The 20,889-nt window shown below is 45.2% G+C and overlaps 1 protein-coding gene across 3 annotated transcripts; it reads right to left on the reverse strand.

Moving 5' to 3' along the window:
• Positions 1-398: 398 nt before the first annotated feature.
• pall (F-box protein pallbearer) lies at positions 399-19,864 on the reverse strand. 3 transcript variants are annotated; one of them, XM_037418555.2, is made up of 6 exons: positions 19,464-19,864; positions 14,986-15,234; positions 13,306-13,564; positions 11,038-11,130; positions 5,128-5,267; positions 399-3,230 (listed from the first exon to the last, which is right to left on the reverse strand). In XM_037418555.2, the coding sequence occupies exons 1-6, from the start codon at positions 19,578-19,580 to the stop codon at positions 2,787-2,789; spliced, it is 1,302 nt and encodes a 433-aa protein (XP_037274452.2). In that variant the 5' UTR covers positions 19,581-19,864; the 3' UTR covers positions 399-2,786. The 3 variants fall into 3 exon arrangements, with proteins under 3 accessions (XP_037274452.2, XP_037274454.2, XP_037274453.2); XM_037418557.2 differs by lacking the exon at positions 11,038-11,130 and having other exon boundaries at positions 5,128-5,264; positions 19,464-19,862; XM_037418556.2 differs by lacking the exon at positions 11,038-11,130 and having other exon boundaries at positions 19,464-19,861.
• Between the last annotated feature and the right edge of the window lie 1,025 nt (positions 19,865-20,889).

Here is a 20,889-nt window from a genome sequence, read left to right on the forward strand (position 1 = left end):
CTAATCTGCGTTCTTAAAGTGTATGGTCGATGACCTTGCTGTCGGAAGACATCGTCAAGCACACTCAAACCTCAGTATAGCAAACACGGACTCAAAAAAATTTCGGTTGTAACAAAGTAAATGAGAAACAGTCTTGCAATACAGTGCTAGAAATAAATTTTGTAACTAATTTTTGGATATAACAAACTTTTTCTTGCAAGATGCAACTTCGTTATAATGAGATTTGAGTGTACACAAGGGTGACTACTTCTCGAGTGTCGCGGGCAACAGGCTGCTGCGCTTCGGTCACCTACGTGAAGCCTCTCCTGCCTTTATCAGCAGCATCTGATCATATAACTCGGGAAAGCACACGCACGCTTCCACAACTACGCAAAAAGTCGACACTCCACCACAATGGGTACATCAGGTAACTTTACCATTTTATTTAGAAACAGCGCAGAACCAAGGACAGAAGCAAAAAAAGAATGGCATGACTGAAACATGTTCTGCTACAAGGCTACATATAGTAGCAAATAAACAAGAAAGGGTGGGGAGAGGAGAACATTTGAAATATGCAGTTCCATACTGTTCAGGCACAAATACATTGAAGCAGAACTGCTAGCCGTCCTAGTCGGAACATATTCATCTTTTAGCCGCTAAGTGCGAAGTAAGCAAGGGCAAATGAAGGAATAGACATGGACAAGTGCAATCTAAGGACTGGTTTATTTTTCAAAATGCACGTGCTCAAGTACCCAACATAATCTGAGCTATCGAGTAGAAAAAAAAAAAAATCCCTCGCGTGTATAACAATAACCTGTGATTACAACATCTCAGGTTAGCGCGTCCACATTGTTTGCTAGATGTGCATGCGACATATTCTATAGCCGCAGGCACATTGGTCCGAACATTATAATTGCACGTGACTGTTATACGTGCGAATGATGTGTCTCTTTAACAAGATCGCACTTGTGGTGTTGTGTACTTGAGCAGATGCACTTTCAACAATAAAGCAGTCGTTGGATTGCGCTCAACCATGTGTACTCCTTCTTTCGTCCTCCTTTCTTTCGTGCAAAGTGGCCAAAAAAAACACACCTTCAAATGCAAGACAAATGGAATTTACACTTATGCGCTGTCTAAAGTGATCGCTCACTTAAAAACAATGCAAAAATGAATTTTTGCACAGAAACACTAGCCAATGCCAGTATGAGCGTAATCCCATTCACAGCATCTTGTCAGGGACTTTCTTCGCAACAATGCAGGAGGTAGTTGTAGTTTTCAGCAGCATGCATAAAAATTATAGAGGAAAAGCCGAGGATGATTCCTATGCGCAGAAGCTACCTGAAACATAATCTGGGCCTACAGCTAAATCTCGGTCATGTGAACAGATATTGACATGAGAAAGCCGACCATGTCATTACAAAAGCGCGCGCTGAATTTTTGCCAAGGCACTCCCGTGGAGTAAGTTTCTGTATACCTGCATTTGTTGCATTAGAGTTTAGATGCACAAGAATTGCAGCAATGGACGATTACGGGGTGCCTTGACTATCTGCTACACCATATGATAACTGCACCACACAGAATGCTGTGTTAATGCTGTGTTGCATGGTTGCCGATTACAGTAAACATCTGGTGATCTATTTCGGATGTAATGGTTACCGTGAAAAACACATTGACCACACTCGAGCACTGTGAAGTCAAATTCTACACTTTCGCAGAAACAATGGTAGTAGGAACTCCTTCGGACAACATTTTCAGTGCTCTTAAATGTCCAACAGTTTAAATACTAGACAAACCGTTAACACTGAGTACAGTACTGAACAAGGTCACAACAGGGACCCTTCATTGAAGGTTCGTTAACCTCCACACTGTTGTGGCTTCGCTCCAAAAGGAACCAAAAAAGAAAGCAACACAAAGGAAGGACAGTATAAGAAGGATGCTACGCACGCAAACATATATGCTTGAGGGGAGATGTGTACATGGCAAGGTGGTCAGGAACACATGCCTACGTATATTCGCAGTAATTAAAAAATAGCGTACAGAGCTTATTCAGCAAGCAAAAGAAAAAATGCAGCTCCCGACGTTATCTTTTACAACCCAAAAATTTTTGCCAACTGGCCTTGCTCTTCACAAAATTCGTAACATGCAACCCCCTCAGGATAAAAAATGGAGGGCTAGTTGTTAACTATCAATGTGGGCTAGTATGTAATATGAGTCTTCAGTCGTAGCTTACATACCTTATTCCCAGCCACACACTTGCTACACCACACAGTTATTCGCAAATTTACTTCGCTAGGCTTGAAACCATGGTATTTGTGGATTAGATTAGTTGTGCACATCCTACCATTATCAAATCTACTTTTCAGATCAAGCACAACAACTGGTTTCTTATAATGGTACACTTATTGGCTCAAATGCTTAGAAGAAGAACGAGCCAACAAGTACACATGTGGCTATGCTATAATAATGTCAATAGAGCAACTGCGCATGAAGCAGTTACAAAGACGTTTCTTACAAAAGGTGGCAGGCTGTTTTCCTGTCGTCCACCCTGTGCTCTCTTGAGCAGTAAATTTTTCGACAGACAATGCCCTGCTCTGCTTTCACGAACAAGCATGCAGCTCAGTGTGGCTGGCCTGACATCTAAGACACTGTCGTCACACGACATCATACGACACTTTGGAGCGCCGAGTCAACAGCATGCCAATCAACACTAGCATGCAGTGGGCAAAAGTGGCTAGCCTCGTTTTCTGTGCTGAAAAAAAAGCTCAGCACTACGTTCGGCTATCTACGCTGATAGGACCACGGACCATTCAATATTTCTCCGGCCTCCTGCGTGTTGCCATTCCCGTCCGTCGCGGCCTTTCTACCTCCACTGTAGCCTTATCTTTGCAGTGGCGCTTCCGACTAGGTTCCACGTCCGGTAAGGCAACGTGTCCATTCCGACGCTTGCTGCTGGGAGCGGTGGTATCCCTAGCGGCGTTATTACCCTTTCTGCCGCATCGAGGTCGCGTCATCTTTTGAAGCGCGTCCGCTCCGTCGGACTGGTTGAGTTCGCCGTCTCCGCCACTCGAAGAACTGCTTGCCACCTGCTCTCGGAGGCGACTAACTTCCTCCAGCACGTCGGCGAACTCACGGTGCTGCTCCAGCAGCTTGCGGTCTTGCTCGGCGAGACGGCTACCATGTTCCGCAATCAGCTGTGCCTGGTCATGCATCCGTTTCTCCTGATCGCACAGCTTTTTAGATTGCGCGGTCAGCTGCGGGTGGAGGACAAAACAAGTATCGACTAAGTCCATTCATTTATTCTTTGTCCTCCCTTTTTTTTTTCTATTCAAAAGTTTGTCAGTTTTCTTTTACTTATTTTTTTAACAGAAAACCAATAGGGTCAGGACTAAAGGCACTGGCCTGCATCTGGCTGAGGCCCTGACTCCTGTACGATCTGTACTTCGGTGAAGCAACATAACAAAACAAAAGAACAGCATGAGTACACACTTGAATATGATCGTTCTGGGTAATAGTAAAAATATATCTGAATATTCAAAATTTCAAATATTTTTTTTCTAATAGTGCATGCTGTTAAATTCGATTCGCACTGGAATTTCGCTATTTGAACTTCTTGAAGACAATCCGCCCTTTTCACGATGCCACGGCGGATGCACCCTTCTCTAGCATCTCCTCGTTTTAGAGGCTTTTGTTCTAGCAATACAGTTTCTCCCAGTCCCTACCAAATCTCTACCAATACGGCAGAAGGCAGCCTAGGAAAATGGAAAAGGCAGATTTCATCCGGTTGGCAGTGAGTGGCCCCTTCAGATTTTCAATGTGCTTCACACAATCACACACAGATATTGCGGCAAAGCTGTCTTTTAGGCTCTACTATGATCTAATGTATTGGCTGAAGAAAACGCTGGTTGAAACACGGAGATGATAGAGGTGGGGCTAAATTAATGTCATTTTGGACCTGAAATTTGGGCAGCAAGTCCAAAAAATTGAACTCCAATGATTTTTAGCATCCGAAATTTCAGATGTTCTTATATACTGACACCTATGAGGCAGATATGGAGCTCTGTACTCAAAAGGAGCACACCCTTGTCCACCACATGAGTCGGACTCCGCAAAAGTTAAATGAGGAGGAGAGGCCGCAGAGACTGTGTCTGCTTTTGACGTGTAAAGTGTTGTCGGCAACACTTTCATTACACGGAAGCATGCACATAAGTACGATTCGGTACATAAATACATCGCCTCATTCTTGATAAGGCAACTATGAAGCGCCACTCTGCCAGTGCCTCATCAATCGAGCCAAAAGAGACACTTTCATGTAGCTATCTCATATGAGTATGCTTAGAAATCCTCTCAAATTTTTTTTTCTGCTGTTCCGCTTCGTAGTATTCGACAAATATCCTATCCGATTTGATTCACACTAGAAATATTACCATTTGCCCGACTCTACACATTAGTCTATAGACAAAAGTATCGGGCATTCATTTATTTACTTGCAGAAGTACTCAGGCCGCATGTCTCAAGCAGGAGGAAGAGTATGCAAGCATGACAAACGACAATGCACAGTGAAAGTGAAACAAATGGCAACAATAACAGATTTGAAAATGACAAAGAAGATCACAAAAAAAAAAGAAAGAAAAAGGTACCATGACTGAGTGAAAATACAGAAACAGAGAACATGTTATGAAGTGAACTGAAACATCTCAAGTTCTAATTAGACAGGAAAAAAAAAAATTGAGTACAGAAAGGTTTAAAGAGGAGTGTTGAATAGTGTTGTGAACAGCAAACAGTAGGCGACAGATTATTAAGGCAATGGCCCTAGATGCCTATTCAAACTGGTTGCCCGTGAAGGTATCAATACGATGTGATGAGAGAAATCGGCCATTAGGCGATGGTGTCCTCATATGACGCCACAGGATGCCAAATTATGTGACATCACTGCAACATCACTCGCTGCTCAAAAGGTGTTTAATTTTCTGGCTGCGATGTTTCGAGAAGAGGTGACAATCTGCTGCTGAAGGGTTTCACGTTTGAACTATGACTTTCGCTTTTGTTGTGAACAGACTGGATAGCGACCTCTCGCATTATAACCGTGATCAATTTACAATCGAGTGAACGCCTTAAAACCTACTATCTGAGAGTACAGTCCCTCCTCACCTTGGACTTCAACTCGGTCAGAGACTTGCGAAGGCTCAAGTTGGCTGCGCGTGCTTGTTTCAGCTCCTCTGTCAAGCTCGAGTGTGCTGCCGCATGCACACATGGCTTCTGCACCCGCCCCAGGATGGAGGTTGCAGCTGCTGTACAAAATGAGAGGAGACCCGCCGTTTGCGTTTATGAGGCAACACTGTCATTTACAATATATGCAGTGTTACAAAAATGTAGAATTCCTCTGGGGCGCAATCTTGTACACATTCTCTGCTGGAATGTTCTAGCACACCATGCAATGGGCCCAGAACAGACGGAGGCACTGTTCCGTCCATTAGAATAAATATGGAACGGTCACCGAACGACTTCGATAGGATCAACGCAGAACTGTTCTAGCCGGAGAAGTGAATGATACTGCTTTGTGTCTGGCCTCATCCCACGCAATAGTTAGTGAAAATGGCCACCAGCGAATGTCCCGTGAAATCTGAACGCCACCTGGAGCTAAATCAAAAAATCAACACAAATAATTTGTTGAAATCACTGCACCCCTTAATTTCAAGCTTTGAAAAACAATGCATTAAATTTTGATACTCAGCCATAATTCTACAGTCCTGTATGTGTTGAAAACATGAATTTTTTACGTGGTCTCCAGCATCTACTCAAAGCATTAAACATCCTTCTGTGGCACTTCCCCTTCACCTATTAGCTGCATGCCCCCCCCCCCCCACCCCCTCAATTCGTGACATTGCTTTCCATACCGCCACGGAAAATGTACGAGATTGTGCCCCTTGTGAGTGAATATTGCGAAGTGTCCGATGCAAAAGTGTGCTCTGGTAGACAGCTTCAAGTGCGATGTGAAAAGCCTAGTCTTCAAGATTCTGCCAGACTGTTCCCTCCCCTTTTCCAATAAGGCCTGCATTGGAGGAAAGTACAGCACTAAGCATGGGGCATTTATTTCAACGATCAGTCACACAAGTATTTGCATTCACAATTGATGTTTTTCTTGGGGTGAAGTTAAAGGGCCAGTAACCAGCCTCACTGTCCAAAATCTCTAATGAATAAATAACTGTGCACTTTTACAATGAGAACATGCTGCTGCAAGAACATTTGCGAATAAGTGCTGTAATAAGAAAGTTACAAGGTCTAGAATGATCAGACATGACTGGTTTCAGTTTCTTACTCGCCCTTTCCACTCTTTTCTCGTAGCGGAGAGGAGTAGGGGAAGCCTTTTGTCGCGACTACACCTACTTCGGCAACGTAATGTGATGTCGGCGACACGTCGTCAAAGTGCAGCCAACGACCAAATCGGGCTTTCTTCACGTGTCATAGCAGCGCTGGGAGGAAGCGTGTTGCGAGGAGTACAAGGCACTGGTCAGGTATGCACCTTTCCCTTAGCAGTAAAGTAGCAAGACAGCTTTTCAACTCAGAGGCTCTCGGCAGACTCTGACTCTACAAAACGGAAGAGGTCAGGGCAGGAAAATGAAAATGCGGACTTTGTGATCAAAACTGCATCACCGCAGGGGCAAAGGATCAATAGAGAAGCTCAGCGGTGCGTTATGTTGCCCATGGCCAATATTTTGTCACTGTGTGCACGTGCAGGATCGGACCAAGAAAGAAAGCACTCGCAGCATTTCCCAATTGGCAGATGAAGCCTGCCAAGCAAGTCAGTCAAAAGCTTGCCAATAGTAAGGCTTCAGGTGGGTGGGGTGTATATTGACGCTATAATGTTAAAGAGCTCGTTTCAGAGGAATTGTGGTGTCGGTGCTGACTGTGATAAAAAGAAAAATCGGTGTTGCCCATGGGCAAAAACTCAAGCTGGATGCAAATAAATAAATAAATAGTAAGAAACTTTCTATCCAGAAAACGTTCGAACCCAGGCTTTCGGCATGGCAAACAGGTGTTCTACCAGGGAGGCACAGCAATTCTTGAAACTGGCCGATAAAAAAAATGGTATGAGAATGTCGTGTACTGATAGGGGTCTCCTTAAGCGTGCAATATTGCATGGCACAATCGCACGAGTGGGTAACTTAAAGCCGCCCACCCATTACAAAGGGTGCAGCTGTGACAGGACACCTTTACAGACATGTAGCAGGTTGGTACTTCACTGATTTGCAAAAGGTGTAGGGCCCTTTGCAACCCTACTTGCTGAAAGCAATCCAGAATAAAGATAGATTTACCGGCGCTAGAAAAGACAGAACATTTAGGAAGGACAAGCACACACAAAGTGCTGGTAAATCTATCTTAAGGGGAGATGCTACTCGACGACACTTTTTTTTTAATATTCACCCAGAACTATGAAACTTGAGCTATTTATGGAGCTTTTTATGCTGATTTCAAATATATAATTAGTTTTCTTGCAAGTTGCACACTTTTAGCTCTGCAACATGAGAAAGCGAAAACCTTAACCCTTTTGCCCCCCCCCCCCCTCTTTTCATCTCTAAACTTCTGTAATATTTTATCATTCATAGTTCATAATACTTCAAATAAAGTGTAGAGTGCAAATAACTAGTTAGGAAGCACATACAAAATATGTAAAATGCGTGAAAAATAATAGACGTAAAAAGTCCATATTTCACCTACCCTAGTAAAGGTATACATACAATTTTCATTATACAATAAAATATTGAAATTTAAACCAGATAATTGCATTTTTCATACTTTCAGAAAAACTTGCGCAAAATTTCATGCACATCCGAGCACTAGAAGTGCTTAAAAAAGGAGGGGCACATTGGAAAAAAATGGCAAAATTTGTGTTTTGAGAAAAATGAGTTTTAAAGTTAAAATTGAGTTTTTACTTATGAAAGATATCATTAAATCAGATGAAATTTGCACACCAAAAAGAACGATCCTTCTTGTTGTGGCCACTGCGACAAAAATGCGCCAGCACCACGAGTTTGTCCCTCTCAGCTTTTTCGAGCCGACTCTTCGCAGACATTTCGCTCATAGACGGCCATGAAACGCTTGCCAAACTTCGCTTCATCTGGCAGAGCCTTGTGCCAACTGCAAGCTAGGAAGAAGTTTGACAGGACTGCGAAATCCAAACTAAGTCCAGTGTCATGCCATTTTGCAGCCATGTTTGTGCCACATACCGTCGTACATAATGGCAATGTCGTCCCTGCTAAGTTCTCTCACTGTGAGCTCTTCCGACCTCTCAAGATTGGCGCTGACGTCATCCATTGCCGCATCACGAACTTTCCGGCTGACGAGTGTGAATGACTTTTGATGCATTGGCTTTTGCAAGCCAAAAACTCCCGCAAATCTGACCAGCTGCTCGTAGCCTATTCCTACAGAGCACGCGCACAACGGCTTTCACTTGCGAGCAATGCCTTTTTTCATTCATAACGGAGATAATTACACGAGAAAAGCATTGTTCAGCTGCACTGCTCAACAAGACATGGACCCCGCAAATAGGTTTACAGCGCAGGCGCGCAGCGGCCAATGGCGGTTTCCGATTCGTACCATGTGATGAGCCAGTCGCGGCGCTCGAAAAACGCGCAGAAGAGTGCTTTTTTTTTTATTTCTTGCTCTGCATCAGCAAGAGAAACTGTTGGTATTTGAAGAGTGAGGCTCGACTCTTTTCGACTCATGCGATCGACAATGGCGAGCGGCGTCGCGCATTATTGGCGGCAAGGTGCTCGAAGACTGCACACTCTGGACCTTTTAACAGGCACCTTGTGCCTTGTGCTCTTTAGATGCAATTTTAAAGCGTTTACAGTTAATTCTCGGCCTGTATTATTTTTTTCATAACAGTAGAGGTACTAATCTTATCAAAACAGGCGAAAATAAAAAATCGGTAATTTTGAAAAAAAAAAAGCTCGCGTTTTTCGACCCGAATCTCCCCTTAATCATAAACCAACTCGCTTAAGCAACAGTCTAGCGATGTTTAATTCCAGGATAGTTTGAAACGACCAACGGCCAACGCACAAATGTTCCTTTCCTTGCCACACAATTGAAGTCAATGTGCACAGTGCCCCTAATTAGGCGAGCTCGAGCGTCCTCCATGTTTCTTTGCTCGAGTTTTCCGAACTGTTTGTAAAGTGCGATAATAGCAAGAAGAGGGAAAGTTGCAGTCAGAGTTGAACTGGCAACGCAAAGCTGTTGCTTCTGGAACTGCAGTCAAACCCGCACATACTGAACTTGCAAAGAAAAAAAAAAAGAAAGTTGTTACAGTTTCACCACAAGGCTGAAGCCATGACTGCGACCGCAAGAAATTGGAATGTCACACGAAGATTTACAAGCAGTTCAAAACTGGCAGCGCACCGCTAAAGCACAAAGGACACTCAAAAGAACGCAGAGGCATGCACAGGACAAGCAAGAACTAACAACTGTCACATTTGTGACGCGAAAGTGCACCGCAAGCATCGACTATGCAGAGCCCGACACTCCTGAACATTTTTCTTTTGAACAGCAGCATGTAGAGTGACCCCACCGAATGTCATGCCACACGGCGACGCCTTGCGTAAGGTGTGCCCGGCACTTCTTTTTTTCTTTCTATCTTTTTCTGCATCACCAGTAGGGTACAAAAAGGAGCCGGTTTTGCGTGCACGTCTAATGGCAGGGATGTCCCGACGACACCTGACATCCCCGACATTAAGGTTTGTTGAAGAAAGAAAATTGAAAAAAAAAATGCAAAAGAAGTATATTGCAAAGAGATTTTATTTCTCATGTGTGCACCATTTGGAAAACTTGAGCGATTAAGGACAGACTGGTGAATGTAACAGTTACACAAGTGGAAAGCGGGCTTGTAGACTCCTTCAGACCAGACCGGATCTCAAGTTGAAGTGTGGAGCGCCAATAAGAATCCATCCTTAATTAACGGGGCGAAAGCTTTCGTGGGCCTGTCACAGTGTTGACGTTTAGAACAAGGTCAGTGAAAAGTGCCGAAAGACCCAAATGGAGTTGAAAACAACTTGGGACCGCAGAGGAGGAATAAACCAGCTGTTGAGTTGGCTGAGCCTGGACCTCCCGCGCGGGGACGTTGAGGTCCTGCTTCTCCGTCACCTCGTGGGCTTGGTAACCCTAAGTTGGTCGTCGAGTTGAGAGCTGCGCAGTGTGACATGCCATCTCGATGAAAGTGTCTCAACTTCAATGGGATGGTATTGGGATTTACATTACCATAGCATGTGTGATAGTGAGGCTACCGGGGTCTTCAAAAAAAAAAAAAAAAAAGATTTTGGGGCCTGTGTGGTGCTAACAAGGCATCGCATCAAGTGCCTTCGTGCTTTACAGAGTAACTCATGAGTGATATACAGAAAATTCCAGGAGCCTCGGCCCGACCAAAAAAGTCGGAGCAAGCGAAGCGTGGCATGTCCGTGCCCAACCTACCACTTTTCTTACTGTCATAGAGATGTTCCTTCCTAACCTTTTTCTTCCTCTATGCCGGGAAGAGGACTTTCATCCACGTGAAGCAACAGTTCGGTTGCTAGAGGCAACGACGACGGCCACGCGTCCGAATCCAGGCAGCAATGAGAACATGACCACGTGAAATGACCAGTGGCCCTGGTAAATGATCAGATTGCCATATCAGATATGGCTGACTGCCAACGAGCCCACCGTTCGAGATTGGAGAAAGGCGCACCTTTCAGAGCCACATTTTTCTACACTTGCCAGTATCGGGTCTTCCGCACATGCTGCTGCCATCATAGTAATTTGCAACTCATAACCAGCTCCGCTTAAAAAAAGAAAAAAACTCCTTAAACACTGCAATCCATGAAAGATGAGAGTGTTCTGCGCAAAGGTAAAGGAAAATATCAAGGTGTGTTATAGTGCTGTGAGAAGGAAGTCTTAGGGGCAATAAAAAAAAAATGAAAACAGACTCAAGGAGGAATAAAAATAGGACGTCTGTGCGATGAGAAATAAACTTAATCAAAGAACTGTAGCTCGATGACACGACGGTCAAGAGGCTCAAATTAATTCAAGTACCTTGTTTCAACGGCAGACGAAGGCAGCGAGGAAAGTGAGATGACCAGCAGAACCCAGGCAGGATGCAAGAGTTGGAAAGATGTTTCAGGAGTTCTGTGCGACAAGAAGATGGGAGCCGTGTCGAGAGGGTAGGTTTGCAAGGAAGCTGAACGACCAACAGCGCTGACTCCAGCGTGGTCTAATGCGCAGTAGAATCTCGATGATACGATTGCGGTTGATGCGAATTTCGCGATGATAGAAATTTTAAGGTTGTTTTGGATGGACTATATTATATAAAATACACCGTGATTCGGTGTTATACGAATGGTTTCCCCAGCCATGCTGCGAGGCCGGCGCGAAAAAAATCGGTGCGAGACCAATTTTTTCGTCACGCAATAGCATAGTATCACCTTTTTGCTTCACGGCTTTGGCTTCATTGGCTGCTCTATCGCTCTATCTCTCAAACCACGTGATGTCAACAACCAGAACCAGCCACAAATCAACATGGCAGCGAAGGCATCGGCGGTAGGTGGTGTCGGCGCTATCGCGAACTACCCGCGTGGCCATAGAGTTAAGCGGCACATCAAAGCTCACAACCTTGACAAGGACGCGGTCGTCGAGAGCCTGGTTTGGATTACGATCGCTGATAACACCAGAAGTAGAAGAAGGCGCAGCAGCCGCGAGTCTGCTTGCCCAAACTTGTCTTGCTTTTGCACTGCCGGCTGAATTCGTCGCCGCTGCTGTGTCCGCTTGTGTCATTTCGGCTGGCTAGTCTTCCGAAATAACGTTAGTAAAGGTGTGAACTGTTTCTTTTCAGTGCTTTGTATGAATAATTATAACTCGGTACGAACTTCAGTGCTCAGGAAACGGGCAAAACGGAATGAATTCTCAAGTGGCGATGGCGGCGGCGCGGGTGGCATGTATACGAGGGGCAGAACCAATGTGAACGCTTTTGGCAGGCGCGGACGTGGTTTTCCGGCCGCGCTGGCATTCTCGCTTCAATTCGAAAATGCGAATTCTTCAAAACTCATTTTTTGTGTCGACTTCGCGGCGCGGTTTTCCGGCTGCTAAAGCGAGAAAGCAAGTGAATTTCCGATGAGTTTGGCCACTTTCGCTCGCTCAGATGTCAACTGTGAATGCGCTGCGCCAGCAGCATGAGCGAGGAAACCACGGCACTTAATTAGGAGACTGTGAAGGCAGGAAAGCTAAATCACAGACTTTTTTCAGCAAGGTGTAGTTGCCAATAAACTTCTTGTTCATTATTTTTATCAGTTTCAAGTTGTTTTTGGATCACACGAATTCGAACTGATACGAATATTCTGCGCGCTCCCTTTGAATTCGTATCATCCAGATTCTACTGTAGTTGATCCTAGTTACAATGGACCATAATACTACCCGCGGAAATGGTTTACTTATATTCAAGGTTTGCTCTATGCAATGACACATTTCGAAATGGTGGAACTTCGCATGCACTGTTGTCTCTACTGTTCGACTTACGGGATGTGGGGCCGATTTCAAAAACTTCACAATAATTTGATATTAAAAAGCCTCTAAGCCACCTAGAGGTGGGAAGTGTGCACGAACCCATAACAATTACGTAGACGTGCGAATTCGCTGCAATAACGTAAATCGCCGCAATAATAGCATTACAAGCATTTCATGAACGATATGTGGCCCTTTGCTTGTTTAGCTTTCTCTCGCTACGCTCTGTTCGTTGGTTCGTCTCCTCCTTGCTGAGCATGCAAGGAAGATAAGCAGGGAGTGCGCGTAGGCGACTAACAAGTTCTTTCTGCTGCTGATGTGACCAGATTCTCGGGGTGGCATCACAGCCAACGCTGAGGCGATACTGAAAAGCCTGGAGAGGAGTGCGAGATGTTTTTTCCAATTTCATTTTGTGCTTGACACTGCCGATTGAAACAGAACTCTGCACACGTGTACATGACATGCAATATATATATATATCGCAGGTAGTTCAGGCCCCCTTAGGACGAATAAATATCTAAATACAGATTCCAAGGGTATTTTCAAGCACTAAAAGTTCATGCTGGAGCCCAGCTGTCCACAGTTTTTCGGGCTCTGGCTGCTAGGAAACTGGCAGGTCACAGTAATTCACACAGCCCTGTTCGCATTTCTTTCTATCCCCCCCTGCCCACTTCATGTATTTATATAGCCAGTCAATGATAATGCATGTTGCAAAGGGTTATGCGAGTAGCATTTCTATCAACTTCCATGCCAAACACTGGTCAAGAAGAACTGCTGTGGCCACCGCCCAAACGGTTGGTGGCTCACCCAGCTCCGAGCTGCGTGGTACTGTTGCGGTGACAGCACATGGTCCGTGGTGTCCAGCACCGATGAAACTGAGGGTGGGCTTCATGGGCCCCACGTGGAGCTTGAGCCCCGGAGCGATGCGCTCATCAAAGTGTTCCATGGCCATGGACGAGATATCGCGCAACTCCTGCAGGATCTCGTGCGCACGCGGAGGTGTCGTCGTGCACCCATGACCGGCCCCTTTCACCAGGCGCAAAACCCTGAAGATCTCGTCGATTACCTGTTGCGAGAAACACAAGATGGGCAACGGTTAGGTATCACGATGTGATGCAGCAGTTATACTCTGTATGGCTAGAAATCAGCAAACAGCAAATGCTGATATGAAATGATGCAGGCTGCTTAATTTTTTTTTAGGCTGCCTTATTCTGAAACCCATTTAAAGTTTAGTCCCTTTATAAGAGGCATGCTCCGGGCAGCAATTATTGTCGTTTATATCGGATGCCTCTTATAAGCAGGGTACCTCATAAGCATTTTTTTATCAACCTGTATTTTACTGTAGACACACTGATGTCTCTTATACCCAATTTGTCTCTTATATCAGTGTCTCTTATAAGGGGGTTCTATTGTAACTAATTAACATCCGGGGTTTTACGTCCCACAACCATGATACGATTAAGAGGGGTGCCGTAGTGGAGGGCTCCAGAAATCTCGACTATTTGGGGTTCTTTAACATGCACTGACGTTACACAGCCCATTGGCCTATAGCACTTCACCTCCATTTAAAATGCAGGTGTCGCTGTCGAGACTGAACCTATGACCTTTATGTCAGCAGCCGAGCGCCATAAACGCAACACCACCACGGCGGACTATTCGGAAACTTATGGGAACGTCACTTAACATGTAGAGTGTCCCATGCGTAATTCGGTATTTATCGGCCTCTGCTGCCACGTCTTTCCAGGCCTCAATCTCTATTCCACTATAGAAACAAGCAGCCAACTCTTAAAAGGGCAAGAAAGAAAAGGCTAAATATAACGCATATGCAGCCACACTTTGCTTCTCCGCACTATATTATATATTTTTTTTATCTACCTTTTTCCCATTTGTTTTAACTTTTACACCCTCCCTGTTCTGGCTTATGCTCAGAATCACATGTGTTGAGTCTTGCCTTCACAGCCACCGGCGAAAGAATGTGGCTCACAGACTGTGTTTTCGAGACCTCTTTTTTATTTGTTTCTTGGCAGATTTATTATGCTGGAAATGGGCAGATTACGGTTTTCCCCTGCCTTTTGGTACCTAGCAGATTTCGCAAAACTGATACACGGGTGCCCCGAAGTCCTTTAGACAAGGGGACATGTTTCAAAAAGGCGTTTGGGCGCAGTGACACATGACAAAAAAATAACTCCTTTCCGGCAAAGATCCTTTTCAGTAAAGCGAATCCCGCATCGACTTTTCGGTCCGGAAAGGAGTACTCTCAAACGCCCACATGACGTCACTAGCACCGCATTGGCAGCGGCAGTTGCCGTGTCTGGTGCCGTGCGTCATCAAGGCAACTCCTTTCTGTAAATGGTCCCTTTTGGCGACAAAAGAGGTTTACATCAAAGTGCTTTACTTTTTCCTGTGTGTAACGGGTATAATTTGCTAAACACGCCTTTCATTCTTTCAGAGAGGGAAAGTACTAGGGTGCTTGGCAGGAAGGTTCACCTTGCCAGGGATGAAGCAGCACAAGTTCATGTCCATGTACTTCATGAACGTCATGCTGAGTAGGGATAGACGCGTCTCGATGCTGGTCAGTATCTCGCAGTGGCGTGCGAGTGGGTGAGTGCGGCGCTCGGACTCTCGCCGTGGAAGCTGTTTCTTGACGGCTTTGAGACACTGCGCGTGGAACCGCTCGGCCCGGAAGAATCCCTGGTTCAACAGCCTCTGGCAGCAGCTGTTGAAGTGGCGGCTCACCTGTGTGGGACGACATTTGCCCGACACTGGTTAGCGCTTCACACACAGCTGCACACCTTAAGAACAATATCGCACGAGTGCCAACCCCAGGACATGGTAGTCTCCAATATCACTGAAAAGCAATGAGACCAGCGACACAACGATTGGCCTCACACTGGCTTTTTGAAGAAATCATCACGTTGATAAGGCTGGCAGTGCGCATGCACCATTATGTGAACAGTGGTGCTCGTGCACAAGTATGCTCTCTGCATTTGAGCGAACCTCAGTAATTCTTGCATATATTAGATGCTACTGTGTCCAGGTGTCAACACTTGCGTGACGTTATTAAGGAACTGCAGAGGTACACATATACAAGAAAACTGACCACTGATGGAGGGACCTCCTGTGCGAGTAAAATGCGTACAAGAACAGCAATTAAATAAACATGCTTTATACATGTTATGTCTACGGTAGCTGGAATAAGAAGCGTACATAAAAACATAAAATGGGGTGTATTATCAAAAGGAAGGCACTTGCGTGTGGCACGGTCCAAGCAATGTTGCCCGTTAAAGCGCTGCCTATCGAGTCCCCTGAGAACCATAAACGGGGAGTGGATCACTAAGGAGCAGGCGCTGAGGGTCGGGTGGCCTGTGCGCGGTGTCAAGAGTCCGGCAGCACACAAAGAGACAAGGGGGCCAGCCAAGCGCATCTTTGCCATTGACTGTAAGGTGGGAATATGCAGTCTACACACATTGTAAAACGTAACTCCTGTCTACAGTGCTCTGTTAGACATAGCAATTTTATCCCCCCTAGTTTCGCACTTGGTAATGTTCTGAAGGGTGTCGCAGCTTCGTTGACTTTCGCTGGGCAGGTCCCGTATTGTCTAGATGAGCAGGAAGTGTTGGTTCACTGGCATTTTGTTCGTTTGTCAATAGCCAGGCCGTGCTGAAGAACGCGAGAAATGGTACCGTTGAACTATCCAAGATTGCAGGCCAACCTGCTTTTTACGATGGCTGGGACCACTCGGGCTTCTTTTGAAACTAGTGAGCGAGCCCTGGTTGCCCTTTGTGGAGTTTCCAGCAATGCAGGGCGTCTTCATTATCTCGTGTGTCTTTTGTAGATGGTTCTGGCAGAACGGCTGATATGTGTGTTCGCAACTTGTGAGAAAACGTAAGCTTTGTTGTTGTCTGCCCTGTTATATTGTGCACTGTTGTGTGTTGTTTGAAAAGAAAGCGTGCAATGCGCCGCTGTAATGACCCTGAAGCCCCTTGCCAAAGCACGTTCTAGATCCCCCTCGTAGCGTACAGCCTGTCCGATTGTAGCTGGGTGGTATGGAGCAGACGTTATCATTGTGATGCAGCTGTCAATAGATTATTTGTATTTCGTCTGACACAAAAGCTGTTACGTTGTCTGAAACAACTTTGTGGAACAACCTGAAGGTTGTGAACGCTAACGCAGGGCATCGATGACAACTGCCCTTGTCTATGCTCAGGCATACATACGTTTGCACTCGCTGGTTGTTCGAGTATCAGTTCTGGCGAGTAACATGTTCTTTGCTGGTGCGCCACTGATGATAATGTCATATAAGTCGACGCACCTTTGGAATATGGCCAAGGCTGCTGCTACACCAAAGGGTAGAAGGCTGTACAGTCCTTTTGTATTAAGTGTGAGCACCTCAGAAGTTTTGCCGCTCACCTTCAATTGTTAATATGCCTGCATGAGGTGCAGGGGGCTGAATATTTTTCTGCCCCGTAGTGTACTGAAAACTTCCTGCAGTGTTGGCAGAGGGTACGAAGACGATTTTGTCGCCAAGTTCACGGTGAACTGGTAGTCTCCACAAAGATGTAGGCCTCCGTTCTTCTTCCTCCTTGCAACCAGAAGTGTGGCCCAGTCTGAATGCTGTGTGGGCGCCATAATGCCTTGTCGCTCCAGCTTGTCGAGCTCCTTCTCGTAAGCAGGTCGCAAGGCAAACAGCACTGACCTTCAATGCACTCAAATTTCTCTTGTCTGACATCAAGGTTACAAAAAGTGCTTGGAGAGTTATTTTATTCGTATGAGTTTTCGCCCACCAGACAGATCTCTGTTGAAGATGTTTACCTTTAAAACAGCATAAATCACTTTATATGCTAGGTTTCATACCTGTGAATGTGGATATCCGTGTAAATATAAAATGAGGCTGTTGCCACTATTCCACGCAAATCGGCAATATATATGATGCACTTTGTCCACAATATGTATGTGTTTGTCGATTTGTTGTTTTCCTCACATACTAAAATACTGATATGATTGATATGTGAGGTTTAACATTCCCAAACCACCATATGATTATGAGAGATGCCGTAGTGGAGAGCTCCGGAAATTTTGACCACCTGGGGTTCTTTAATGTACACGTAAATCTGAGCACACAGGCCTACAGCATTTTCGCCTCCATCGAAAATGCGTACTAAAATACTGTCCGACAATAGATTCTTACTTGGAACTTGTGAATCTGAAACTGCCACTGTTATGTAATGTAAATGCTTTGTGTGGTGGTCAAGATGGACGAATGAAAGCTACAAAGAAGTATGTACGTTTATGGGCCAGAAGGTACTTACTTCATAGCATGCAGTGCAGCACGTCTGTCTGCTATCATTCTAAGGTGGTAGCTCACATGTCACTGCAACCATAGCTGTCTGCAGAGTGGGTAAAATGAGTATTGTTGAGACAACTGCAATGACTATGCAGACAAGGCTGTCAAACACCACATGAAGACTGCTACATTTCAATTCTACTGCGTGATAGGCACTGCGCAGTAGCTTGATTGCCTGACTTGTGCACTCAATTTGTATCTGTAGTAACCTCAACCTAACTTCTCGACATGCAACTCCAAATCGGCCGTGGCTTGAGGTTGTCTTCATGAAAACTTGTGCGTCAATAAATTGCATAAATGACAGTTTTAAGTCCGCAACTGCACAGAGAGTGTTGGCTGGCCACTCATTATGTAACTGTCGTAGATTTGACAGAAAAAGTTGAATACTGAAAGGAATCTACAGTCATGCAGTTCCAATTTGGACAAAAATCATTGATGTGACCATCAAGGCAGTAAAGGCACTTTTGCTCTTTCAAACTCAACTCACTTGGACAACATATAGCACCACGCGTGCAAGAGATTTCGCTTCCTCTCGGCTGTATAGTTATTCCTGTAACTCCCCTTCAGCTTTTTATGATGAAATGAAGATGCTATAAGGAAAACTTCTATGATAGTTCTCATGTGAAGAACAGTAAAGACCAACATTACGCTTCATCTTAAACACACCAGTAATACAGCCTATGCCATAGCACAAAATTTGTTTTGAAGCATTACAAGAGTTAACAGGATCACGTGGCCTAGCATATGCTTCACTCGACTAGACAGCCATATTTCAACAAGCTTATTAGCCATTTGGTTTCTCACGTAGCATTGAACGAACTCTCCTGGAGGAGGTCAATTTGGAGGGGGGGGGGGGGAGATAGAAAATTTATGAGAATGGCGTCGAGAACTCAAGCCTTCAGCTCTCCAAGGAGCATGAACTCGAAGGCACCATTTCCAATTTGAAAATTGCAGGTGATATTGAAGAAACGATCAACGATGGAGGGGTACTGTTTTCGATTATTTCTGGAAAACACCACACATAAAAAAAATCGTAAGGAATTGAATCTGAGCATCGTCAAAACAGATCTCTGGGACATTCAAAGGGGTGTGCTTCACTATTCTTAATGAAAGACGCGCTCTTTCGCCCACGAGAGTGTTTTCTTGCCTGCGCGTTCCTCTACACAAGGGCTTTTGGACACATGGTGCTGCTGCTGCTATCTCCATTCTAGCGCATGTCCAGAGACAACAGGGACCTAGGCCGACCGCGATCTTATCTGAAATCGGGCTGCCGTGTCCACACGACAAAAACAGCAAGCAAACACTACAAATAAGCCGAGATTTGTTCACGCCTACATAGCGACGAAACACTCCAATCACGCATATGCGACGAAAAGCGTCGCAGAAGGAATCGCGTCCCTTCGTAAGCAGTTCGTAGCAAGAACAATGGCTATCCGATGCATCGCAGTGTGCAACACGATGACGGGACACCCGAGAACACTTCACGTAGGCTACGCGTTTCAAGCCACTGGAATGTGTTCCAGTGGCTTGAACTAACTTGCACCCCCGCCCCACGCCTTCCAACACAAAATGCTGCAAAAAAAAAAGGGGGGGGGGGGAGGCAAGACGAGAATGAGCTCACCCTTCGATAGACACTGATCTCGTCGTAAGACAAGTAGCCCAGAATGTGGTCCATGATCTCGACCGGTAGGCTTTCCACCGTGAAAGATTGGTCGCGACGGGAAGGTTCTGGCTCCATCTTGGTCCCGCGGCGCTGCCTCTTTGGCCGGACCGAATCTGTGCTCGCGTCTATCGTGCCCGCTGCTGTCTCAGTACATGCTCCGTTTCCTATCGGAAGGAGAGCGTGGCCGGTGTGTGCACGACGACGACGGCGTCGTTCGCCCACAGATGCGGACGATGCAGCGACGGCGACGAAAGCCTCGCAAGCTCTCGCTGGCCGCACGCCCGATGCGGAGGCCACCGCTGCTACGGGTACAAGCGGTGGCGAGAGGCTGCTAGAGGAAATCGTGGGAACCGAAAGCAAAGGGGAGAGCGGCACGGCTGAAACAACCTTTGACGCGCTTAGCCCGAAAATTTAACCCCTGAAATGTCACAATCGCTTGCGTATTGTTGCATCATATATTAATTATTTAATTATTAATTATTAATCTATCAATAAATAATTTTATTTTTGTGAAAATTGTTTTTATGAAAATCATCAGTTTTACTAGAGCTTTACTATGCTGCCTAAGTAACGTAAACACTGATTGTTTTCGAAACGTTTTTGACATCGAAAATTGTTAAAAATTGTAGATACTATGCATAGATGTATGAAAAAATAACTTTTTTGGATGGATGGATGGATTGATATGGCTGTACCCTTTAGACTGGGTGACGAGTCGACTAGTCTGACGCGGGGAGTTTTGCAACTTACCTAGTCTAGAAACGTGCATTTTACGGACTAATGATGTAACAGTTGGACTGAAAAGCTATGAGTTTTATACTCTTAACTCTAAAGTAAAACTTTGAATTACTAAAACACATCCGTGGTCTTGACTGTTTTTACACGCTTAGCTTGTTCAAAACTGAAGGCAGGCCAACTCTGCTGGGAGCGCGAGCCATTCCTCAGGCATCTTTCCAGAGGAGTACAGTGTACCTATTCTAGTACACTGTACAGAGGAGTACAGTGTATTCTAGTACACTGTACAGAGGAGTACAGTGAATTCTAGTACACTGTACAGAGGAGGCGTTGCCTAACAACGCCTCCTAGATTTCCTGTGCCTGCCGGATTATCGGCGGTCACTTGGGAAGTGGCGGTCGTCGGAACTACGGTAGTGGCGCCACTCAAGTAGCGGTGTCTTCAAATAAATTTTTACGTTTTTGGAGCTTATATGCAACAAAAATAACGTTAAAAAGTTTTAAAAAGGCGTAAACGTAATTTTGATTAACCCTACGCAAGTCACGCTGCGATTCAGCAAGCAGCTTTTTAATTACAAGGTATCCTCTGAAATTATAATTCACTACTGCATGTACCAAACGCCAAAACTGCCAATATCCAAAGCCAAGTA

Source organism: Rhipicephalus microplus, chromosome 6, assembly GCF_043290135.1.
Source record: "Rhipicephalus microplus isolate Deutch F79 chromosome 6, USDA_Rmic, whole genome shotgun sequence".
Classification (NCBI taxonomy): domain Eukaryota; kingdom Metazoa; phylum Arthropoda; class Arachnida; order Ixodida; family Ixodidae; genus Rhipicephalus; species Rhipicephalus microplus.

Excerpts from the sequence above, each read along its gene's own strand:
- pall (XM_037418555.2), bottom strand. The coding sequence starts at position 19,580 with ATGGAGCCAGAACCTTCCCGTCGCGACCAATCTTTCACGGTGGAAAGC. Across the intron at positions 15,235-19,463 it reads AGATCAGTGTCTATCGAAGG|GTGAGCCGCCACTTCAACAG; the intron begins GTGAGCTCATTC and ends CGTCCCACACAG. Across the intron at positions 5,268-11,037 it reads TCGTCTGCCGTTGAAACAAG|CAGCTGCAACCTCCATCCTG; the intron begins GTACTTGAATTA and ends CATTTTGTACAG.